Genomic DNA, 27,408 nt, shown 5'->3' on the forward strand with positions numbered 1-27,408 from the left:
ATTGGATGCATTTCATTTCATAGCATTTTGTACTTGTGTGCTACATGAATAATATTATTGTCACTAAGATACCAAATAATTTGCCTCATCTGAAAAAAACATTATCAGGGGACCATGGACAACTAATGTACTACAGGTAATTTTTTTCCCAGGTATTTGAAGCAAATACCCGAAAGCTTGTATTAGCTTATAAAAGAGATGGCACGAAATGAATGAATCTATCAATCATCAAGTATTAAGGATCATAATTGCAGCTATAGTCTTTCTAAATAGAACTGATGTGGATCTCAGTACTGACAATGTGCAGACCTTTATGAAAACTCTTTCTCTTGAGGTGATGGTTTTTACTTGCAGGTGAATGCGATCATCCCCATTACTCTGTTACTTTACAGGAACTTCAAGTCAACAGTTGCAGCAGTTGGTTCAATTTTCTCCCCCGTCCACTCCATTTTTGTTTAGTATATTTTGCGTGTGAAAAGTGCGCAAATGAAGGCTGATTTGAAATACTGTCTCAGATGAGGTTGAGGAAATAGGTGCTGTGCAGTGAGGACTGTGTAAGTTGTGATTTTTAATGGAGAGGACTGACAATTACTTTAAAGTTTAATAAATTAGTACAGAAAATCTTCAGCATTTTTATTTGTGGTATAAAAATTTCAAGCAATATAAAAAGTAATAGGTTTTTCTTTAAAATGATTTTTTTCTTTCTGTAGTTTAAGCTTTCTATAATAAGATTTCATGATTAATTTCTTACGGCTTTAATAAATATTGCTGAATTAGGCCAAAAGTACTGTTCAAATGGATAAATAAAATTATTAAAAATAAGCGCCTTCTAATTATAGTTTTTGATTTTACAGAAGTTATAAAACTTTTGAATTTCTGAACATCTCTAAAGAAAGCTATATCCTAGTAAAGGTATCTGTGTAAATCATGTTAGTCTCTTAATTTTTTTTAAATTTGATCAAGAATAACTTTTTGTTGAGAACTTTTCTATTTAAATAAATACAGCAAATTGTTAGCATATTGCACTATTAATATTGATAAATGTATACTCTTTTAAAGAAGTTTATTGGTTTTAGGATTGTTTCTTCTATTCTCTGGTATTTGACCCTCAGCAAAAAACATTATTGGCTGACAAAGGAGAAATAAGAGTGGGACCTAGGTATCAAGCTGAAATACCACCATTATTACCAGAAGGTTGTTTTTTTGCTTTATTCATATGTATCTCTGTTAAACATTAAATAGTGTAAATTCTATTTAAGAATTATCGTTTCAGAAATGTATCCAGTGTAATTTTTTTAATTGAGTTTATAATTCAATATTTCAGTTTGAATTCCTATATTAAATGCTGTTTTATTTAAGGAATTGTTATCAAAATGTGTAACTTTAATAATGGAACAGTTTTTGACCTTAAACTACTCTCTGTCTACCACTAGAAGGCAACCCAACAGAAATCTACAATTGTGTGTTGCCACAGAAACTTATCCTAATCCATTTTAGATAGAGATGTCTTAAAAAAAGAGGGGATTTCAAATTTGCTGTCTTGATGATGAATTTGCGATACACTTTTTGATTTTTGCTTTAAGTAAAAACTCATCATAATATTGTTTCGTCTTTCTTGTGATTGCCATTTGCCAAAACAAAATAAAAGTTTCACCTGACTCGCCTTACTTGAAAGGATTAACGCTTTTTACAAAATGATATTCCAGTTAGACTGTGACAGTAGTTCTCGTGATAGATAGAAGTACCTTGTTGCATAAAATAATATTATTTATTTGTTTATCATTATTCTGTACCTTCCTTCAGTTTTAAATGCTTCATAGTTATCAGAGATTTTATGTCTTCATTCTTTTTAGAAAATTGATACATTGGTTTTCAAATCTCTGTCTAGAAACAACATATTAAAAAGTGCTTTAATTAAATAATATATTAATAAATGTTTATGTAAAAATTCTAAAAAATGCTTCAAATGTTTTGAGTGTCCACCAGCAGCTGAATGTTAGAAGCTGCTGAACACTGGTAGTTCGGTCCGAGATTTGAGTCCCGAAATACAGTTTCGCTGCATAGCCATTTTTGTGGATTTCCCTATGTGTAATATGGATACTAGCCAGTTCCCTTTAAAAAGTCCTTCACAGGACAATCCTTCCTTTCACTGCATGTAATTAATAAATTAATTTTTTTTTAAATTATTTGATCCTGGGTTAATTATCAGATTGGTAGAATATAGTATTTCCAACAGGTTTTGAAGTTACATAGGGTATATCCTGTTTGTTATGGTATCTGTTATTTATTAATATTGTTGGCATCATTATCACAAGGCCTGTTTTATCAACCTCTGTGCTTTCTGCATTTATCCCTTTTTTTTTTTTTCCTTTTGTTTGTTTAAATGTGAAAATTTTTCACAGGAAATACTTATTGCTTACACATATTTAAATTTTACGAAGAATGGCAAAAAAAGGAAATAGTAGTTGAAGGTTATAAGATAGTTTATGAAAAATATAGAGAATTTGAAAATGAAGATATTGTCTATTGAATGAGATAGGTATTTATTGGGTTATTCATACCTGCCAACTTTTACGAAAATGTGTTTGTCTTTACGATTTTACGATCGTAATCCATTTTTTACGATTTTTTTCCTTTTTCAAGTGTCTTTAGTGATTTTTGTCGAAATTTTAGAATTTTTCACGAATTCAGCGATTTTCGCCAATTGCATTGTGTTTTACCGCCAACTACCGACTACTTCGAATCCAGTAATCTGCGGTTTCTCCCAACTCGCCACTTAACCAGCCAATCCAATGCACTGAACTTGTTTCTCCCACTCTTTTCTTTGTGGGCGCCAGATTATTTTTTTTGCGTTCGCTTCAGCAGCAAGGGAATTACTGAGCGAGCGTGGATTGTCGCATTCTGTCTGTGTGTTTTTTTTTTTTTTTTTTTTGTTGTTGTTGTTTTGTTTTGTTTGCATGTGCTACGAATTTTCTTAATACGCTGTTGTTATGAAATGAGTTTAAAAAAAAAAAATGTATTTTCAATATTTCCGGCCTGCCTACAAAGCCAAATTTCCAACAATTAAAGAATCCTTCAAAGGAAATAACTATGCATTTTGCAACGTGTGCATGTGTGACTTCATAATAAGTCACGGTGGAAGAAGCGACATTGTGAAGCATGTTAAGTCTAAAAAGCATGAAGTTAATGCTTCGGCTTCAACAACTTCAAAGAAAGTGGATGATTTTTTTTTTTTTTTTTTTTTTTTTTTTTTTTTTTTTTTTTTTTTTTTTTCAAATTCGGCTATGAATTCGGATGATGTCATTTTGGCAGAGTGTTTGTTTACTGCATTCCTCATCGAACACAACGTGCCGCTAAGCGCTGCCGATCACGCTGGTCAACTTTTCAGACGGATGTTTCCCGACTCCAATATTGCTCAGAAATACGCTTGTGCTCGCACGAAAACATCTTCTATTGTGAACGAAATTGCTTGCGATGCACAAAGTAAAACGATAGCTGCACTCCAGAATTCAGCATTTTCGGTGTTAATCGATGGCAGATGGTAAAATCTCCCCTGCTTATCCAATTATTTGATCCTGGATTAATTATCAGATTGGTAGAATATAGTATTTCCAACAGGTTTTGAAGTTACATTGGGTATATCCTGTTTGTTATGGTATCTGTTATTTATTAATATTGTTGGCATCATTATCACAAGGCCTGTTTTATCAATCTCTGTGCTTTCTGCATTTATCCTTTTTTTTTTTTTTTTTTCTTTTGTTTGTTTAAATGTGAGAATTTTTCACAGGAAATACTTATTGCTTACACATATTTAAATTTTACAAAGAATGGCAAAAAAAGAAAATAGTAGTTTGAAGGTTATAAGATAGTTTATGAAAAATATAGAGAATTTCAAAATGAAGATATCGACTATTGAATGAGATATGTATTTATTGGGTTATTCATACCTGCTAACTTTTACGATTTTTTTCCTTTTTCAAGTGTTTTTAGTGATTTTTGTCGAAATTGTAGAATTTTTCTTAATGATCTTTTGAAAGAATTTTATACTAAGTTTGTAAAACCGTTCATTGTGAAAAACAGTGTGTTGATTCGTGTTGCCTATAATAGTTTGGCAAATCAAAAGGATGACAATGATCTTATACTTGGAAATCAAACCAGGGAACTTGTAAATTCTTTGAAAGATCATGAGAAAAAAGAATTTTTTCAATGTGTTAGAAAGTACTTTTCCTCAGCCTGTGATTACATTGTAAGGAAGTTTCCTTTGCAAAGTGAAGTTCTTTTAAATGCTGAAGTGGCAAATTTGAAACAAATTGAAAATTCATCTTTTGAAAAGATTCGTTTTTTTATTGATAAATTTCCATTTTTGTTAACAATTAAAGAAAATGAATGCCATAATGATGCTTTAGATGAACTACAGAACCAATTTTCTGCTGCACAGTTTGAAGACTTTGCCAGTTCTGGAGAAGATAGACTTGATGTCCTCGTTGGTAACTTAAAAAGAATAAAAAGAGCTGATGGAACACCAAAATATGATAGACTAGCAAGAGTTTTATGTGCTATTCTCGTAATTCCACACAATAATGCTGAGTGCGAGAGAGTCTTCAGTGTTGTAAAGAAAAACAAAACTATGTTTCGTTCTTCAGTTTCACCAAAAACTCTAGAAAACATTTTAATTGCTAAATGTTATGAGGAAACTAATTGTTATGACAGGAAATTTTCCAAAGAATTTTTGGCTAAAGCCAAAAAATGCACTCTAAATTCATTGCAATATTTTTTTTTTTTTGTGTGTGTGTAACATTAAGCTCTTGTTTTATGTTCCCTAATAAATTTAGTTACTACTTAATTGAGATTTACTAATGTAAGTACAATTTTCTTTTTATTTGTATAAATTGTTATTTTTTTAATATCAAAGCATGATATTAATTCTTCGTGTTCTTCTGAATTTTTATCTTTAGAGGTTGGCAGGTATGGTTATTGCACTTGAGTTAGCAAAATTATTAATTCATAAATATAATGGCCAATTTATATCATTATATTTGGGAATTGCTATGAATATTGTATTTAATGAAGAAAAAGTTAGCAATTGGATCTTGCTACATGTTTGTAATATTCATTCTATTTTTGATGTATCTATAAAACAAGCCTTATAATAATAATTGTTCTCTTAAAAAAATCCCAAAGAGATTCTGGAATTATGCTGCACTGCAGCAATGCTAAATGTTTAAAAAGTTTCATAGAACATTAAATGTCTGCTGTTTGTGATATACCAGCCAACATCTATTGAGGAAATTTTAAAAAAATTGAAACTGAACTGAATGAAACTGCAAGAAGTCTTCAGAGGAATCTTAAAAATTAACCATGCCATTATTGCCAATTGATCTTGGAACATTTGAATTACTGAATAATGTGCTGATCGCAAGAGTGTTTTGGATTATTGTCTAAATTTCTTGCATTTTGCCCCCACTTAGGGAAGATCATATAATTCTTTTTTGTCCAGTCCTGGTTTGGTGAGAAGTTATCATTTATTGAGGATTTACAAATAAAATCTGAAAAATTAACAATATGTTTGCCCCTAATCAGACATCCATTTTTGACTTTATTATATTGATATGCTGATCATCAGTAGAATATCACATCAAAACATTTAGAATTTAGAAAAGCATTAAGCCAAAAAATTAAAGGATGGCAGAACCTTTAAAATTTATGGAAGGCACTAGGTGGAAAAATTTAGGAGCTGCAAAATTTTTAAGAAATTCAGGATTTGTAGAGACTACACCAAACTGCAAAATGTCTTGCTTTGGCCCTGGATAAGCCTTGAGTATGCCAGGGAATTAATTATTTGGGGCTCAGATTAGCCTTAAGCATTTGGGAGAAATAGCGTAAATATGATAAATAACCAAACTAATATAATTCAGGCGTAACTGTGTCAACATGGAATATAAGTAAGAGAAATTAGCTTTAAGCATTTGGGAGAAATAGCATAAATATGATAAATAACCAAACTAATATAATTCAGGCTTAACTGTGTCAACATGGAAATACAGTCAAAAGTCGTTAATTCGGACACCCATAATACGGAATGATCTATAATCCGGACCTCAAAGCTGAAAACATTCTGCGCATGCGCCGCGTTGGCACATGCGCACAGGCGTTTTACGTGTGCGCATAAGACCTTGACTACTGCACATATGCGTGTGCGCAAGTGCAGAATACATTTTCGCCTGCGCGTTTAATGTATAACGGAATTATCTATTTCAGTTAATGTTAATGATTGCGTTGTTCCTTAATCTTCGAATTGGATCCCGCTTATTATTTTTTGCAGACTGTAAGAGCAATTTTATAAAAGTAAACTTGAACTTTCGATTATGTCAAATAGAATTTCCGATGCTGGAACTTCCAAAGGATCTACAAAACGAAAGTATGTTTTGATGTCCAACAAACAAAAGTGGAATTGCTGCAAAAAATGGATAAAGACATGAAGAATGTGAGAGAGAGGTTAGTGAAAACGAAAAAAATTCGATTGACAAATTAGTCGGTATTCTCGACACAGCAATTATTGAACAGTGGAACTTAGTAACTGAACAAGAAATTATGTCTGTTTATAGAATTAAAGAGAAAATATTATCACATAAAACGAAGCAACTTAAACAACTTATAAACAACTTACAACTTAAACAACAACTTGAAAGAAATGTTTAATAAAGTAAACAAATAAATATTAAGCTTTTTTTTTTTTTTTTTGTAAATTTTGATACCCTTTAGATCATAATTGTTCTTTATTTCATAAATTACGGTTTCATATTTTTAATTTTAGAATTTCTGCATGCCATCTTACGAGATTTAAACTGATGATCTATAAACCGGAAAAATCGATAATCCAGAATCGCCGAAGTCCCAAAGTCGGATTAATGGTTTTTGACTGTATAAGTAAGAGAAAATTGAGCAGAATGGTATGTCTTTAGTTGCTAATCTCATGATACATTGCCAGTAGTGTTTAGCAGATGATGGCTAAGCATTATGACAAGAGCCACAAATTTGAAGGTTTTCAGATGTTGGGACAAAATTTTCCAATTATTAGAATTTGTAAAGAAATATGGAGAAGTGGTAATAAATAAATACAATATCACCAATGTTTTTCAATGTAATTTACAATCTGAAACCTTTCAGATTTTTTTTTTTTTTTTTTTTTTAAATTTTGATTCCCTTAATGTCATAAATGTTTTATTATTTCATATTCATTATTCAAAGCCACTATTTCATATTTTGAATTTTATAATTTCTAAATGTCATCATACTTAATTTAAACTGATGATCTAATATTCAGAAAAGTTCAGAATCCGGCTGGTCTGGATCTAGGACTTTCTACTAGATAAATGGGGGTAAACAGCATATTTTCATTATATTTTATGCACAGTTAGGCACACAGCTTTTATATCCCATTATGTATTGGATACCTTAAATTTATCAATCTTCATATTCAAATAATTTTTGCTGCATGAATTTTGTTTGTAGCTTTCACATTACATGTGGGAATATGAGCCAATTTATGTTAGAAAATCCTTGATGATTGCATTTCTTCCTTTTTGGCAAATAACCTTCATGGGCTTTTCCATACTTAACTAATGAACTGCAAACTGCAAATCTTCCAAACAACATTTGGTTACTTTGCTTTTTGACTGGCAATCGAGAATTTTCAAGATTTGACAATAATACTTTTCTTAGGTTGCAATGGCATATGCGGTCTTATCACATTGAATCATTACTGTAGTCTTTATACATTCATTATTCATAGGTATTTTGTTTGGGTGTATGTGTATAATACACTTTCTTTTCTTTAGTAGCTGAATAGGTATTTTATTATATTGTAGATATTTTACAATATTCAACCAATTTAAACAATTTGAAGCTAATTTAGGAAATGATTTTTTTCAAATATGATTTTTTATGCAATTTTCTAAAGAAAAATAATTTTAATTTTAGATATTGAATAATACAACTTTTGTTTCATAGAAGCCTAGTCTTATTAACTTAACAGCCACTCTTTTGTATTATATATATATATATATATATATATATATTTTAATTGCAAAGTAGACATTACTTATAAACTTCCATTTTTGACTTAAGTATATTCCATTTGAAATATAGGTGCTGAGGATCCTAGAAAATCTGAGGAGCTGGAAGATTTAGTATATACACCAAATCATAATTTAACTGATCGGCAAATAGATCAGTTTCTCATCATTTGTCGGTAAATGTGTTTTCTTGATCTTTCATTATAAAATTCTGTTGTTATTAATAATAATATATAAATTTGTCTATATCTTATTTTCATAAATTGCTATTCTGCTCTCAGTATTTAAAAATGCAGTTGTGATGTAATTCATACATCTCAATAATTTAGCTGTGTGAGTACAATACTGTGGTGTTTGCTTGAAAATAAGATGACTGTTATTCACTCCTCCATTTTAAAATGTTGTAAAAGGCTGTGATTTGTATATATACACATATAGGAGAATTTTGGTAATTTTTACCCCTTTGGGACTGAGAGATATTCTGATTGGTAAATTTTGGGAATTTTAAGGTCATGTTTTGTGCATTTATTCTGGTCTAATTTTTCTGTTTTATCTAGACAACTAATACACATGTTAAGAATTTAATCAAAATTTTTTAAATGTAAAATTTCTAAATTTGTTAAGTATAATTACATACAAAAAGTTATGTAAAGAGAAAAGTACTGCAATTTGAGGAGATAAAGAACTCTTCATAAAAAGCATTGAGAATTTTTATGAGGGAATGCATGTTTACAAATGGAATTACTTTCAAAGCAACTTTTTTGTTCTTAAGGAACATTACTGAATATAAATTTGTTAGTTCAAGGAAGAAAAATGTTTACAGAAGTTTTTAGTTAAATTTCAAAACCGCTCTTCATTGCCAATGTAAATATACTGGCTATATATGAGCATGCAGAATGTAAGTTGGAATGCAGCAGTTGAAATATTTTGGTCTTCACACATATTAGCAATGTAAGTTAAAATTAATGTTAAAAAGACAGCAAAATATATATCCAAATGTCAGGATTTATCTATATAAAGAAAAAATTTTTAAAAAATGGAGGCTCACAATCTTATAAAAACAAAATGCCAAGATGGGCACAGAAAATGGTCAGAGTTAGTTTGGAGAGTCAATGATCAGACACTGTAACAGTAGGCTGTTTGGTTTTATTCTGATTTTTGCTTTTGTGTTCGCTTTCTCCGTTGCTTTTAAAATGCTGGCATGCAGAACGTTTGAGTTCACAGCATGTCATAAGTGGCCTTTAACCATGTAAAGAGCATTAGAATTTTTTCAAAGCTACATACAGCAGCTGAAAGAAACATGCATGAGAAAAATTTCTCTTACAGACCAGGAGAACAGAGACCTTGAAGAATCGTTGTTTCTTTTTTGAGTTGAATGGAACAGCATTGAAGAAAATCCAACATCAAGTGAAGCCTCTCAAAGAAGGAAGCAAGCAATAAGCCCAAATCCAGCTTATGACATATATTATTGCAAATAAATACAAGGTCATTTTGATACTTGATTCCAGTTTTGATGATGACAACCTGAGGCCATACATAGCAATCAAAACTGCCTGCGACACTAAAAAGAAGTCTAATGAATGTCACAAAAGCCAATTACCATGTGCGAAACCTTCACAGCAGCCTGAAAATGAGCAAATTCCAGATGCAGGTAACATTGATACCTCTCCGAGTGGTCTTAGCCTGACCCCTAAGTACTGAAACCAAGGATACAGCAGACAAACTTAAATCTGAAAGACATGGCATGCAGTTCATCGGATGACCAGAAGAAAAAATGGAGACGTCGTCAAACTCCCGATATTCCTGGTAATTCTCATGAAAAATGACAATTCGAAGAATATCTTAAATGAAATATATATCAATGACATGAAAGTAAAAAAATAGAAGCATACTGTGGAAGACCAGGATCCCTACACTGCTGTCGATGTCAGGAGTTCTACCACACCCAAACAGAATGTAACTATGAACCAAGATGTGTTTGTTCACTGTGGAGAAAATCACTTCTGTTATCAGTGTCCCTAGTAAAAATAAGGATCAACCCCCATCCTACTTGTGCTGTTTCATGCAACATACTTTGAATTTTCACAGGTGTGAAAAATTCTCTGCTGTTAAAGTTGAGGGGCCTCTTATGCAAGTAGAGTACTTATGAATAAATCTTATGCACAAGTGGGTTCTACTAGAAAGGGATTTACTCCTTTCATACTTACAGAAGTCCGTTCTTAAAGATCTGAAGTCAGTCATACTTCTAATCAAAACATCTGGCATTATGGAATTGCTCAGCTCTTTAAAACTACACTCAAACTACCTGACAAAATTAATAGTGATAACCAAATTCATGGATAAGCACCCTTTTCACTTTGTCAGGTTTAAACCATTGGGCGACATGGGTTTTTGATCTGTTATGTGAAGACTTCCATTTAACACCATTTATTAGATAAATTTGTGTAATTACTTATTTTAATCTCTATTTTTATAAACTTATATTCATTAAGATGACAGTATTAAAGAAAGTAAGAAAGCAAAATATCTTAAATTTTAATTTAATGTGTACCAGATGGCAAAAAATCTCATGACCGGATAAAGCCAGTCATGCCAGTCAGTGGTTTAATGATGTGGAATGCCTGCAACATCATACAAAAAAAAAAAAAAAAAAAAAAAAAAAAACTAAACTTTTGCATTTTCTACAGGATTATGATGTTGACATACTTTAAGAACACAAACTCATGCTGCAACTCAAAAGTAGCATTAATATTGCAAACTACATATGTTACCATTGTGGTAGACTGTCTCATTGTAGTGGCGGAGTAGCTGCATATATCCACAACTTGTTCCAATCATGCTTAATCGGTGAAGAAAGTAGCTTTGGTTTCGAACTTACTTAAAGTGTCACTAATTTTACCAAAATTTATAAGCACCTTTTTCTGTCCTTTCTATAATCTGCCATGTAATAAACTCTGTACAAGTATTCTAAAGAACATCCATTCTGGTAACAGCACTGTTATACTTGGTGGAGAAATAAGCACAAAGCATACATAATTGGGTTAAACATAATGAACTTATTTTATGACACTTCGTTCTAAATCACCTATTGCTGTGCATGCTTCTGGTGAATTTAAATACCATCCTTCAGCGGATATTCAGATTTACTTGATCTTACACACTGCTGCACCAATGGGACTTAATGTTAAGCACAGTCTCACTTCAGACCACCATTTAGTGTTACTAATACTCAATATTACAAAGGGAAATAATCCTGGCAGACATATAACCATGCAGCGTTCTCGACCGTATTTGATAGACTAAACACGGAAAAGGCTAAATAACTTCAATAATAAAATTAATTTCTTTTTTACAGTCAAAATAAGTTATAAACATAATGAAACCATCACCCCACTTAAACCACCAGTTTTGCAAAGTCCAGACCAATTGAATAGGAAAATAATGATACAAAAAATTGATAAACCTTTATCTTAGAAGAATCATACTCATGTAAGTTTTTAGACGCAAGATAAGTTTCTTTTTGTCCAGTTTAGAGGATAAAATCATTTCAGCCTCAGGAAGAATGGGTCTTACAGTGCATTGTCAGTGTCCGTTCCTTCTCCCATTCATTCACACAATAACTGGGAACCATGTTCCTTCGGCATTTATGGGAAAATAGACATGTGCAATTCTTGGTACATGTGTTCCACCCAAAGTTTCTCTGAGTTATTTCTGGACTTTTCTAGTTTGAAAATGGAATCTTGAATACTTGTAGCTTTCTTTAGAATTTAGGAAAGCATGAAATGCTCACATTTTCAGGAAAAAAAATTACTGATGCTTTTAAAAATCAAATCATTTAAAAGTTACCTTTCCAAAAGCTCTTGTAATTCTTCAAGCATCATTAAATGGCCTTTTATCATCAAAAGACACCATAGATAGTGATAATAGTTTAAAAAAAAAAGTCACCAAATGTCTTCCTATGAAAAAAATCAAGAAAGCTCTAATCACCTGAATAAAGTAGACGAAAATCCAAAATATGGCGATTTTCGACTTAAAATTTGAAGGAAAAAGTTCTTCAAGTTGCAGCTAAACTCATAGAAGAACACTTTTAAGCTACTAATGAATGGTTGAAAAGACTGAAGGTAAGACACAGCTTATCATTCAAAAGTATTATTTTACAAAAACTTGCCAGACAAAACACTTCTTTCAAGAATGAAAAGTACATTTGGGGGGGAGGAAGGAGTAAGGAGAGGCTGACTGTTTTCCTGGGATCCGACATGGATGGCAGTGAGAAGTTAAAACCTAATTGTCATAAGAAAATCCAAAAATTGTTTAACTTTGATATGTGTAAAATTATTCATGTATTTATAATTATAGATTATAATTTTGTCGCATCTATCCTATGTCTTCTGATAAATAATGATAATCATAAAGCTATTAAAGTTAAAATATAAATAAAGAGTTAAAATAGGAATTGTGTGTATGACCATGAATGTTTGAATATGAGCTACACTATATGAACATTTTTCTTAACATTTGCTATATGTCTCTTTTTCTAGCTCTGTGGGTACTTTCGCTAGAGCTCTAGATTGCTCAAGTTCTGTTAAACAGCCTAGCCTTCATATGAGTGCTGCAGCTGCATCGCGAGATATAACTCTGGTAATTACATATATTTTGTTATCATACTGTAAAAATGTTCCTTATTTTCTGATTATCTGCACCACTGAAAAATCATGAAAATGTACTCATGAGTAAAAGCAGTATCGCTAAAGTTGTATTATGCCATGTCTGTGCAATTCTCTGATTATTTTTTAAAAGCGAAAACAGATTGCAGTGTGCAAACAAGAACAAAAGCACAAAAAGGAAAGATTTCTTAAAGAAGATAAGTGTATTATTACCAGTATTTCTTGCTTTTTAAAATTTTTGCTGACTGGCTGCTTTTGGGTGGAATTTTTATTGTATCATCACTTTGAAAATCTATGTTGCCATTTGCATATTAACTTAGCAAATATTAATCACCAGCAAATTCTTAATTCACTTTTCAATGGGCAAATAATCAGAAAGTACCAAATTTTATATTCACATACTTTAAGATGTATTAAAAATGTATCATTACTTAATTCTGTAATAAACTCTGAACTGAATTTATAAAATCATTTAATTTAATGTGAAGTCCAAATTAACTCATGAAAATGCTTTGCTTTCATAAATGTATATTATTATTTTCCAATTAACATGCTCATTTTTTATCCTTTATGAAAGCAGAAATATTTAAAACTGGTTTTGCAAGTTGTCAACTAAATTGAAGCTAATGGGAGTATAGTCACTTTTAATAGACACAGCAGGTTGTGCAGCAAATCATATATTCTTCATGAAACAAACATCGAGCCCTTGTGGAAGCTAACTGCACTCATTCCTACATCCAAAGCCATTCTCAGCTTCTGTATGGTTCTAGGGGGAAGTTGGCAAATTGCTGTTGCTGTTCCAGATATCGCTGGCATGTTCAGTTGGGTTCAGATCAGGATTGGGTTTCTTCCAGGTCAGTGGAAAAAAAGTGGAAAGAAACAGAAGAAATGGGAAAACTGAAAGATATGAAATATAATGCTCCCTTAGGATTCTTAAATGAGATAAATTTACTAATAAAAGTTTAACGTATTTGAAAATAAATTTTTCATTTTTTCAGGAATAAAATGCAAAACAGTGTTTCTCTAAAAATCTGCTGAAAATGATAGTACAATTATTATTCATTTACATTATGTTGATGATCTAATATGTTCAATTTTCTAATAATCGCTTTTCTCTTCTGTTCTTTCTGAATGAATATGTTGATTTTCTAATTTCATTGCTGTTGCAAACTGAAATTAAAAAAAGTACATATGGTACAGAGACTGAAATCTGAAGTCCAATATCCAGGGTAATATAATGTCCAGGCTTCTGAACAACTAGAATTTCTTTTTCTTCTTACAAAGTGTATAATACTTGAGAAATGTAGAAAATAACATGAAAAAAGGCATATGGGCCATAGAAGTTTTTCTTCACAATTGAAATTATTGTATGCCACTTTTAAACATCTTCTGGCTGTGAAATCACACTATGGCCAATGGCAATCAAATTATCAATTAAAAATCTGTATATTATTTAATAGTTTTATTAAGTAATAGATTTCATTTTGCTCTTATCCTAAAATTGCACATCTGTCAATGGGTATGCTAATTTTGTGCACACTGCTCTTCAAAAACTGAAACTGCAGTAAAATATAAAATCTGATATATGGGGCATCACAAGATCATAAGAGGACATGCCTACAGATATTTTTTTAAATGTTTGGCAGGATGTAAGGGAGCTACCAAATTTCATCGTGATAATCAGAGCAGTGAATCCAGAGGTTTTCGGCATCACAAGAAAAAGTGAAATGTTCCAATAAATGGAATATAATGAGAAACGAAATGAAGGTGATATACAGAAGGTTGTTCGCACTTTAAGAAATTATTTTCTGTTTAAATTTTTGCATTATCATTTTGTGATTGTTTTTGTTTTCATTGGAATGCAGAATAAGAAATTTATTTTGGAAATGGGTTCTAAAATTTATAGATGGTGGCTCGCCAAGGAAAAATATTCATACAGAAAAATTATAAAGCTGTGTAAAAATCAAGGTTATTGCATTTCAAAGAGAAGTGTTTGTAATATATTAAATTCGAGTGGAAAACAGCATTTGACTGAAGGTAAAGTTAAAAAAAGGGAAAAAAAGAAAAGGAGGGACTTGCGAAACTGCGTTCTAAGACTACTCAAACATGGGTTAGTACAGCCATTCCATCGGAATAGGGAATGGTATTGTAAGTAAAATCATTCATAAAGATTTGAAGTTAAAAAGTGTTCAATCCTGAAGTTCATTTGCTTTTGCCAGAGCATGTTGTGGATAGAAAAAAATGAATTATAGAAAATTATATAAAAAAAATCTAGCTGCTGATAAGTGAAAATTTGTAACATTCATTGAGACATTAACATATTTATGTAGCTGTAATAATAAGAGAAAATGGTTAGTTTTCTATTGCTCAACTTATGAAAATACCTCATTAATTTTCTAATAAGTTCTCAATGGAATTTGTGATAATTGTAGGCTTTTATTACAATAGTGAATGAAAAGAGTCTCAAGCAAGGCCAAAATTAATTAACTGTGTTGTCAGCAGAATATTTTAGAAACTATTTTTGAAGAAATTCCTACCTAATTGGAAAAGACATCAATGAAATTGAGTTTCATATGATCAAAATACGATTAGTCACACTGTGCAAGTCAACTGTTGCTTATTTTGGAAAAAAAGAATAAAATGTATCCTATTTAATGAAATACCTGTAAAATCACCTAGAGCTTCTAATATGGGCTTTTGCACCGTTGATTCATTAAAATGGCCTTAGCGAAATGATATTCAAGGAAATGGATGGACTTCAAAATATAACTCAAAAGAGGAGTGGGATAAAATTGACATAATGTTACTAAGAAAATACTTTTGTGGAAAATTTGAGCTAAAGCATTATAACGAAGAATCAAACCAATCAAATAGCAGCAAATCAACACAAGATCTAAGGCTTTATGCATAAATAAGTAATTATCACATTGATTAACACAAATGATTTCATAAAGTGTTAACAGTCTTCTGAAGTCATCAGTTGATTAACAGAATGAGGAATATCTGTGATATGGTTTTAAATTTGGAAAATATCGTTTTAATTTCAGGCAGCAATGATTCAGGAAAAAAGAAAGAAAGAAAGCACTCTTTCTTAAAAAAATATGAACCAAGACTATTTTTTTTAATTTATATATGTAAACTAAAATTATAATTTAAACTAACGATGACCCTTGAATTCTCCCTCTCTGTTCTAAAAATCGTAATAACGTTTCTGGACTGCATCATTTCTAGATCATTCCATTTTGCATGGCTGTGCAGCGCTGATGACGTAATAATTGGGAACTGAAACTTTTAACTCAAACCGAAAACCTTTCTCATAGTGTGCTTCCATATTGGATAACTATGCACTTTAGCTTCTGTGCAGTGCTTGTACGCAATTTTGCTTCCTGTCGCGATAATATCAAAAATGTAAATGTTCTTGAATAGGCAAGACTAGAGTGCCAAGCGAACTATGGCCACAAATATCAGTTGCAAACAAAAATGGAATTAAACCTGCTTCGACTGCGAAGTTTTTTAGATATTACGAAGTCAACATATTAGCATACTATGCAATCAGAATTCTTCCTCTTCAATATGGATCTGCGAATTCTATATAGCCATTACCCATCCACGCTGCTCAGTCTTTTTCTTGCTATTATTGCATGTATATCATCTCACTAGATTTAAATTAGTGATCTAAAATCTGCAAGTTTTTTTAAATCTGGTATTGTTGAAGTCCCAACAATTCTGGATCTTGGTCTTTGTACTGTATGTATATGCATATTACCAAAGATGGTTGTTGGAGGTGGTCAAATAATGTTAAATAGTCATATAATTAAACTGATTAAATTTATTAGTAATACAGCAGGTTTATTAAATGCAACTAAATTACAAATATTTCTTCCAAATAAATATTTCTTCCGCCATAGAAGAAGAAACTTGCTGAGCATGCTGAAAAAAAAATCCATTTCTAAAATTCTTAACATCACCCTGATGCCAAATGATTTGCAATACATTAAATCCTGTATTATAGAAACAAATGTGCCATTCCTGAAATTATGCATGAAATGTGTAATGTAGTTGAGACTAAATTTCAGCAAGATTAAGTAAAATTTTCTTCTTTTTCAAATTTATCCATTCAAAATAATAAAATAAATATTGCGTTCTACTCTCTTCCTAAATAATTACAATACTTTACTATTTTTAGTTCTAATATGAACTGAAATTCAATTTTAAAATTTTTAAATTCACAGATAGGAAAGAGATATTATAGCAAGTGCACAAAAGTGTGCACCTTTTTTGGTAATATGTATCTATTATATCTAAAAAAATGTATTCCAAGCATACAAATGAGACTAGTTAAATTATACAGAAAACGACAATAACTAAATTAGTAATATAACAATGGTACATATAAATAAATTATAGATTTAATAATATAGATAAGCTCAAAAATTGATTTCTTTCACCTACCTATTTCTTGCATCTGATTTTTCTGTGTTCCTCCCCCCCCCCACACACACACTGTGACAGAAACTTACCAATCCTGGTTCAGATATGGCTGGCAGGCCATCTGTCTGATATCTTCACTTGGGAGGTATTTGTCTCCCAGTTGAGCTTTGTGTTTGTTGCATAGCTGCCAACTGTCCCTGTTTTATTCCAGTAGCGTCTCGCCCTAACATTGAAGTTGCTTCGTGCATGCGCAATGACAAGCTTAGTTGGCGTTATTGGCTGCTGCCCGTTATACAGAATTGGCGATGTATCATCAGATTGGCAACCAAAGACATGTTATTCCACTAAATATTGTCACGTTGCGGAAGTTAAGCCTGAATAAGAAGTTTGAAATGTAGAAGTTAGTTAAGGTGTTACTGATTTCTTATATTTAGCGCCATTAGTATGGAAGGTAATTTTGTATGTTTGAAGACGTATTCATTCCGATGAAATCTACGGGTGCTATATCTACAAATGCAGAATTGCTGAAGCATTTTAAAAACGTCCATGATAAATGTCTTATAATTGAAGATTTGCAGTTTCCTTCTTTGCAAGAATTTACTGTATGGAAAAAGGGCATTGAAACCGAGACAAAATGCAGTTTTATAGTCGAACATGGTGCCCAAAAAAGAAATTCAGATACTCACTACTTTTTTGTGTGTCATTGTTAAACACCAGAAGGCAGTGGTATTAGACATTTAAAACTATAGGGGTAAAAAAAATGGATTTTATCTAGCAAGTATTACAGTTATTCAAACTGATGGAAAATGCTATGTTCAGTACTTAAAGACTCATGTTGGACATATGTTTCTTTCAAAGGAAACTAGAATGTATTCAGCTGCCAAGATTGCTGTTGGTATTCCTTTTGAAAGGATTTTAGGCAAAATTCACAATTCTATTGCAGGAGATCAAACACGTATGCATCTAATTACTCGCCATAATTTACATAATATTGAATTTCAATTCCATCTGTCGCCCACCAGTGGCCGAGCGGTAAAGTCGCTGAACACTTGTAGTACGGTTCGAATCTTGCGAATGGGCTGGCTGCATGGGCCTTTTCATGGTTTTCCCCATGTGTAACGTGTATACAAAACCGTTTCCCTTAGAAATTCCTCCACGAAGGCATCCCTCCCCTTAGGCAGATAGCCCTAGTGTGCTTTGCTATTATTAAATAAACCAAACCAAACCAATTCAATCTGTCATCTGTAAGACACACAGATGATGCAGTAAGTGTGGACTCGTGGTTTCGTGAAATGGCATAGAAAATTCTCGTGTGCTTTTTTATAAACCATACGGACAGTTAAGTGACATATTTCCCTTGAAGATTTTATTCTTATAATTATGAATGAAGCTCAGTATTACATGTTAGAAAAGTTGGTTAAGGACTGCGTTTGTGTTGATGGAACCCATGGTTTATACAGTCAAAAGTCGTTAATTCGGACACCCATAATCCGGAATGATCTATAATGTGGACCTCAAATCTACATCTGCGCATGCGCAGAAAGTTATTATGGTGATAATAACTTTGATAATGACGCTCGTCATTATCATTCGCTTCCGATAGCGAAGAAAGTGACAGATGTTATTGAAAGCGAAAAAAATTCGATTGACAAATTAGTCGGTATTCTCGACACAGCAATTATAGGACTTGAACAGCGGAACTTAGTAACTGAACAAGAAATTATGTCTGTTTATAGAATTAAAGAGAATGTATTATCACATAAAAAACGAAGCATCTTAAACAACTTACATTGAAAGAAATGTTTAATAAAGTAAACAAATGAATATTAAACTTTTTTTTTTTGTGTGTGTGTGTGTGTAAATTTTGATACCCTTTAGATCATAATTGTTCTTTATTTCATAAATTATGGTTTCATATTTTTAATTTTATAATTTCTGCATGCCATCTTACCAGATTTAAACTGATAATCTATAATCCGGAATCGCCGAAGTCCCGACTTTAACGACTTTTGAGTGTATAACAATGGGTTCGAACTTATCAATCACACTGTTGGTCCTCGATAACCTTCGTCAGGGGTTACCATGTGTTTTCTGCATATGTAGCAGAAACAATCAAACAGTAATGGCACTGGTTTTTTTTTTTTTTTTTTTTTTTTCCGTATTCAAAAAAACATGTGGAAACATTCATTCAAAATGCATGTGGAAACATTCAGCTTGACATATTTACATCAGACATTGCCAATAATTTTCTTAACGGGTGGTGCCAAACCATATGCCAGCTCCAAAAAATAGGTTTTCTGTAGCTGGCATGTGGATAGAGCATGACGAATACATTTAAAAAGAAAGTAACTAGTAAAGAAAAAGAACTGAAGGTTTATAAAATACTGCAAACTTTATTAGAAGAGTGGGATATTTCGGCATTTGAAAATATGTTACAAACAGCAACCAAAATATTACTAAATGATAATTCAGAAGTCAAACAACAAAAATCGGCGTTATATTTAATAAATTTTACTGTGAAAATTTTGTAAATATAACGCTGATTTTTGTTGTTTGACTTCTGAATCAGTATTTATTCGGCGTGTTATTGTGTCTTAATTACTAAATGACTCTGATACAGATGCCTTTGGGCAGTATTTCATGAGTCTATGCAAGAAATGCCACAGCATGGGCATATTACACTGTGTGCATCAACATAATCATGCATCTAGAAAGGATGCACAAGACTATAAAGTATCTCTACCTTAATGGAAAAAATAGTTAAACAACTCCACAAGTCTATAACAATACTAATGAATTTTATCAAAGATAAATTGATCGATAAATAATAATTATTCTGAACAAGGGTAAACTGTGCAGCAAGTTACAAAATCTACGCAAACAACACAAGGTAATCCTAACTGAATTGTATTCAGATTAGATTAGATTATTCAATTATGGCAAAGCACACGAGGGCTATCTGCCTAAAGGGAGGGATGCCTTTGTGGAGGACTTTCTAAGGGAAACTAGCTCGTATACACGTTACACATGGGGAAAACCACGAAAACGCCCATGCAGCCAGCCCGTTCGCGGGATTCGAACCTCAGATCGAACTACCAGTGTTGAGCGTCTTTACCGCTCGGCCACTGGTGGGCCCATTCAGTTATTCAGAATGAAAGAGATTGGGAAGTTTTATCAAGTAATTGTTCTAAAATCTATCTGGTCGAGCAAAACATTTAATGTTTGTACTTGCCAACTTACTTGTACTGAATCCAATGTGTGTATTCACAAATATACTTGTACATGTGTGGATGCTAGTATAAAATGGAATATGTGCAAGCATATCCATTCTGTATGTCAGTACAGAAAAAATAATAAAAAAAAAAAAGTGTGATGACCATAATGATTCAATAGGTGATTTGTGTATTGATAATGATGATGGCAAACCTACCGAGCAGGATATAATTTCATCAGAATTAGGGAAAAATGCACCTAGCACTTTCAAACCTCTGATGGAAAAAGTTCAGAATATGAATGTAAACATTTTATCTATGACATGTTCGATAAAAACTTATGCTGAGTATGGCACAATAAAAAGATTGGTTAACACAACACAACCGACACTGGATGCAGTCCCTGCCCAGAATGACAGCTTTTCTGAACTTGAAACTGCTGGTTCTTCTAACAAAAACATTATATCGCAAGATGTGACAAAGAAGAAAAAAAAAACTGATGTGCCCTAGAGGCATTCATTTTCTATAAAGCAGGGAGAAAGAAAAAAAATGCACAAACTTGTGTAAACCCACAAAGGAAGAATTACAAATCACTGCCTTACAGTTACTAAATGTTGGAGAGTCAAATCATAACACAGATACAAGGCCAGTCTCACAGCAACACAATCTAGAAGACTAAACTCTTGATACTAGGCTAGTAATATATTATTTATGCTTACAGGTAATTTTTGAATACCCAGTAGCTTCCATTATAGATTTATGGCCAAAAATTCCTTGCATTAATATGTAATTCCAATTTTTGTAATAACTCATAATAAATATTACAAAAGAAATAAAAGTCAATATCAAGACATTTCATCACTGTATATTATTTTAAATTACTAATTCTTAATATTTTGACTGCTGTGTGCATGGTTTGGCCATGGCACCAAGATGATTTTTTTATTATGCAATGTATATTGTGTTGAAATATTGCCTACAGAAGATGTTGTATAATCATGTTTAATGCATTTTTTATAGTCAATATCACCGGTGATCCCCGAGGTGTTGTAGACCATTACTGCAATTTATTATTCTTGAAATCATTACAGTAACTATGGTATTATTTAAAAATTTATCAGTATCAATATTTACTCTAATTATATATTTTTACTATTGGTTGTATCACTGGTGGTCCCCAAGGTGCTGTAATCAAGTTGAATGCCGGCTACTGGTTACCCCCACAGCAATCAACCCAGTTCTTTAAATACAATATAATCATTTTAATTTTATTATAATAATTATTAAAGGTCATAAATGTTAAAAAGAAATTAAAAAAATAAGAATAAACATTGGATTTGCTGAGAAGCTTACTGCGGTGAAATTTTAGATGAATTCTGAAGGTAATATATTGCAAAGGATAAAATCATATCTACATTCCTGACATAACTAAGTTGAATTTCTAAATTTTCTAATTAATTATGTTAAGCTCTCAAGAATTATTTGCCAAGATCTTTTATGATACATGTAAATATGAAACAAAAAAATTTTTAAAATGAGGTTAAATTAATTGATTATATCAAAGTACTGAAGAGTTATTTGCTTAGGATGAGACATGCCTTTAAGGAAAGCATGAATTTTAAAAAAAAAAAAAATATATGATAATGGTAAATATAAGATGAAATATCAAACAAAAATGCATTTGGAATTAAATGTAAAATACAGTTAACTGATTATTGCATGTTACGAAAACCTACAACATTAATTTAAGCAACTCAAAAACATCAACACGAGCAAAAAAAAGATAATGGCTATTTCTCTATATGCTTTTCAAGTCCCCAGTAAATAAATTCTCATATATTTGAGCACAAAGCTCACCCCGTATGCTTTTTTAAGCACCTAGCAAATAATTGCTCGCATAATTAGGCGCAAAGTGACCTAATCTTGCACATTCCGCAACGCTTCACTAACGAAACGCAGAAATCTGAATTCATCACCAAGCCAGACATACATAGATGTTTTTCGGCCAAGCGACGAAGGTTACCATGCTGAAAATATGCCTATTGCGCATGTGTGAAGCAACTTCAATGCTAGGGCAAGATGCTACTTTTTTTTCCACATCTCCTGGTTTTTAATTTTTAGCCTTTTCTGAGAAAACTGTTTTTCAGCAGTTGGGCACAGCAGCATAGTATACACAAAACTAATGTGTACGGACGAAGTAAGAACAAAACAACAAACAGTTGCAATTTGCATTTTAATGTGTGAGCATGATTACATATGTTCATGTGTAATCATGCTCACATGATCATGTGTAATCATGATCACTCATGTGATCATGCGAGTGATCATGTGTAATCATGCTCACATGATGACACATGTGTGAGCATGTTACATATGTTCATTCAATTTGCATTTTAATGTGTGAGCATGATTACATATATTTGGTTCTATTTTTTTGTAATTTAAAAAGTATTTATTTATTTATTTAAATTTAGAACTCTAGTATGCTTGCTAGAATATCATTTTAAACTGTTTAAAAAAGGTATGATTTGTAACAAGTAACTTCTAGACTTTGGTGTTTGAATTTGAGGCAGATATTTTGTGTAAATGCACTTATTTAATTTAGATTTGTCTGAAAGTGAATCTGTTATCTCTTTTGATAGCCATTGATTTAACGTGCGAGATTTTGATATGTTATTTAAGCCTATATTTGTCTTGTTTATTCATTTCAACTTGAAATTTTCTATTGTGAAAATATAGTATATTTTATTGAAATAGTTCCATGCCATGGACATTTTACACAAGCATAATTACGATATCACCAGTGCAATTTCATCACTAGTCCCATCAGGTGGTCCTGTTTTATGTCGGGATGAAATGGAAGAATGGTCTGCATCAGAAGCAAATCTTTTTGAAGAAGCTCTTGAAAAATATGGCAAAGATTTTATTGATGTTAGGCAAGATTTTGTAAGTCTGAATTATTTGTGTGTTTTATAAATAGAATTATCCCATGAAGAAGTGCATTAGTTGAATAATGCAATATTTTATTGGTTTGAGTATCATTTTTTTAAAAATATTTCTTGGTCATTGTAATAATACAAAATGCATGATTTAAAGTGCTTTTATATTCTTTTATACAATGTCATAAAATTGTGGAAATGTACGCTTCCCCCCCTTCATAAATACCAGTTATTGACCAATATTTCAATAAATTATCTTTATTTTTAAATGCAAAACTAAAAAAAAAATTACTTAAAAATTAATTAATTTAAATGAGTATTTTTAAGTATTTAAAGAAATTGTGCAAAATTTGTATTGAGAAGAACTAGTGCAGGAAAATATTTTATCATATTTAATGTTTTTAAGTTTTACAAGGGCTGTAAATTAAGTAATGGCTATATAGGAATAAATCAATTTTTAATGAACTTACAAGTACAATTGCATTACATCCCTTCTATGTAATCACCAGCAAAGCTTATAACCTTTTGCCGAATGTCGGCAAGCCGTTGTAGACCAGTGGCAAGGTGTTGATTGTTGATGTGAGCGACCGAGCGCCCTACTGCATGGAATACATATGAAACGTCATGAAATCGGTGACCTTGGAGGAGTTCCTTCAACTTTGGAAACAGATCGATGTCACAAGGACTCGTGTCGGATGAGTAGGGAGGGTGTTCCAGGATTTCCCACTGCCACCGTCGCAAAAGGAGAGTGACATTGCTTGCGACATGGCAATGAGCATTGTCATGCAATACGGTAGGGAGATTGCTGTGCAATAAACGTGAATATTTGCACCGCATAGCCAGACGCAGATGGTGCTGTAGAAATCGGCGATACTAGTCTGCATTGACAGTTTGTCCTTCAGGTACAGCATGTATAAGAATCACACCGTCCCAGTCGTGTGCCATAATCAGTATAACCTTCACCTGACTGGGTTCCTGTCGAAATTTCTGTGGACGTGGCGAACCTCGGTGACGCCATTTATTAGATTGACGCTTTAATTCAGGTTCATAGGCTCGTGCCCATGTCTCATCAATGGCGACAATACGCTCTGGAAATGCATCTCCTTCATTGCGGTATCCCTCCAGGCGAGTGCCAGCCAGTGCATACCGGTGCCATTTCTGTACTTTGGTTAGTCGAAGTGGAACCCAGCGGAAAGCAATTTTCCTCATGTTGAGAGATTTCTTCATTATGCGCCAAACCGTTTGATGACTCGGACCAACTTCTAAGGATAATTCTCAGACAGTCCATCGGTGGTCTATGGTAAGGAGACCACTCAGGATGTCAATCTGCTCTTGAGGAATAGAGCGCTGACCTGTGCATTGCGAATCCACAGTCTCATTCCGACCCAAACGAAATGCTTGAACCCATTGTGCTACTGTCCTATACGGTAAAGCATTTGTGCCACAGGCTTCCACTAATCTCGATAACATTCTGTTGCATTTTTGCCACGGGCAACCTCGATTTTAAGCCAGGACTGCTGATCACCTCTTGAAAACATGCTTTAGAGCGATGGAAACGAAACTCCTCACTTTAATGCCACACAACAACTACCCTTCTAAGCAGATCGACAGTTTTTTGCACTCCACGCATCGACAGTACAGTCACCTCACCACTCCCAAGACTGGCATGCCTTGATGCAGTGTCTTGCTATGACAACTGATTGCTGAACAAAATATGAAAAAGCAAATGATGCTGGATGTTTTCTAGACCCGGGGGGGAGGGGGGGTTGATGTCGAATGGGGAAAAAATTTCCTTATAACAAACAGAACTTTCTTACTTGAATTTTTTTTATTTTAATGAATGTTCTGTGAATAATCAATATTAGCAATAAATAAGTATATAATTAATGTAATAAAAGAGTATTTAACAGTAGATGTTACAAATATAACAAAAAAACTTGATGAATTGTCTTATTCTTTCTTCTGTTTTGCTTATCCCCTGTATTTATGTCTTAAGATGACCACATTTAGCGCTGGTACTTTTTGAAATGTATCCTCCATGTTAAGCAGGATTTTACTGTATTTACTTGTTGCTCTTGTAAACTGTACTTGTTTTATCCCTAAAAAAAAAAAAAAAAAAAAAAAAAAAAAAAAGTCTGTTAATATTGTTTTAGGGTGATAATGAGTGAGTCTGTGTGATGTATTATTCAGGTAGGTAGTCTTGGGGTAAGTCAGTTTTCAGGTTGATAGTAATAGTTCCTTGTTTATAGAATCCCTAAAAATTGTTTCTTCAGTTTGTATTGAACATTGTTGTTTACTTGTCTCAATGTGAACTTTAAGCATTCTGCTGACGTTCTGAAAGTTATGGCAGATATTGTAGGACCTGCTGTTTAAAGGGGAAGTTATTTTTTTTTTTTTAAATTTTGGGATAAATTTTATTTCTGCCACAAAATTTATCTATTCTATGAAATGTGATACCTGGCTTCTATTTAAAATCAGTGATAAGAAGTCATACATTCTGTGTATGTGATACCATTTATTTTTTGTTTTCTTCTTTAAAATAAAACTGGATTCAAATTTTGCTCTCTCCCTGTTGCCACCTCTCTTTTTTTAGGGAAGGGGATATGTACTGTATGTGTTTGTTTAATTTAGTTACAGAGAAGTTTTGTAATGAATCAGAACTATATGATAATTACTAAAAAAATGTATTTGTTAATTTACTATATGAAATATATTTGTTTAGTTTAGTTTACAATAAATTTAACATCCAGGCATAAAAACAAATTCCTGGAAATTTGGTTAGGAATAACTATAATCTTTATCTTCATGACTGTATATGTGTGTTTATATGTAATTTTTGCCCTACTAAAGTTTCAGATGTCTTAAAGGTATCATATTTCTGCCATTATCTAAAATACTATAAAAATCTACATTATGAATTCAAAGTTTTAGAAAGCTGATATAAGTATGAAGAATGAGTTAATCTATAGTGTTAACTTATGTTCATCAAGGACCTAATTTCCAAATTTTATATTGTACTGTCATACTTTTAAGTGCATCTACAGTGTTTTTTAGTAATGTTTTTAGCTTTCTTAAAAACTTGTTGCGCATTAGAAAAGTTTTGAGAAAACAGTAAGATAGTATAATTTTCAACTCTATAATTTCTTACTCGTTATTTTGTCTATCATCATGTCATGAAATGAATTTTTATCTACTGTTGAAATCTTATATTTCATATAGTGCATAAAATATTGTTTAATGGTCATATATTCATATTCTTATGTTATAATACATTATATAGCTTCCATGGAAAAGTTTAAAAAATGTGATAGAGTATTATTATATGTGGAAAACTACAGACCGGTATGTGCAACAAAAGAGGGTGAAAGCAGTCGAAGCTGAAAGCAAATTGAAACAAGTATACATTCCTAATTAGTGAGTATATTTACGTATTGTCTTGATCATTTGGGCTAGAGGGAAGTAAACAAATCAATTTGATGTGATATTTAGACATTTCATGCTGTTGCCAAATTTATACTTTTGACAAATGAAAAGTATTTTAAATTAATGTAACTAATTTAAGTAATTAATTAGTACCAAATATGTTAGTGTACTAGGTAAACACAGTCAAGTATCACTGAATCATATAACTAAATATTCTTAGATATTTTCACAGACTGTGATCAGTAAACACACTCTGTCCTACTATTCTGTCACTAATTTTTCTTTCTTTATTTTTATTCCTTTTTTCCTTATTTTTTAAGCTTATATATCTTCAAATAATACTATGTTGACTATTGCTGAAAATTTATATAATTAAAAACAGTATCTTCACTTTCACTGTAACACATCTTTAGATTTGGCAAACTGCCTTGTGCGTATAAATGGAGTTGTTGGTCGCAAGATTAAAGTCTGATCTTGATTGCATCATTTTTCTTGTTGTGATAGTGTAACCTGGCCTGTTGCTACCAGTGTACTCCATGGAGGAATAAAGATAGATCCAATTTCTTTGCTCCGAAGCTGTGTTGGGCTAAAACTCTTTGGGGCTATGCAGATCAGCCATTGTTCTAAAAGGCAGAATTCTTTATAAGGGTGCAGACACCTTTAT

The 27,408-nt window shown here is 32.0% G+C and overlaps 1 protein-coding gene across 3 annotated transcripts in view; it reads left to right on the forward strand.

Annotated features, from left to right (window-relative positions):
- MTA1-like (metastasis associated 1-like) overlaps window positions 1-27,408 on the forward strand; it is a 115,656-nt gene that overhangs the window by 36,001 nt on the left and 52,247 nt on the right. For all 3 annotated transcript variants that reach the window (XM_035372832.2, XM_035372830.2, XM_035372831.2), the window contains 5 exons: window positions 1,077-1,194; window positions 8,149-8,251; window positions 12,614-12,713; window positions 23,140-23,328; window positions 26,602-26,735. In XM_035372832.2, the coding sequence (XP_035228723.1) occupies window positions 1,077-1,194; window positions 8,149-8,251; window positions 12,614-12,713; window positions 23,140-23,328; window positions 26,602-26,735 (644 nt within the window). The remainder of the gene's footprint in view (window positions 1-1,076; window positions 1,195-8,148; window positions 8,252-12,613; window positions 12,714-23,139; window positions 23,329-26,601; window positions 26,736-27,408) is intronic.

This window comes from Stegodyphus dumicola, chromosome 12 (genome assembly GCF_044657685.1).
Source record: "Stegodyphus dumicola isolate Sdum_Otavi_A_Nest chromosome 12, ASM4465768v1".
Taxonomy (NCBI): Eukaryota; Metazoa; Arthropoda; class Arachnida; order Araneae; family Eresidae; genus Stegodyphus; species Stegodyphus dumicola.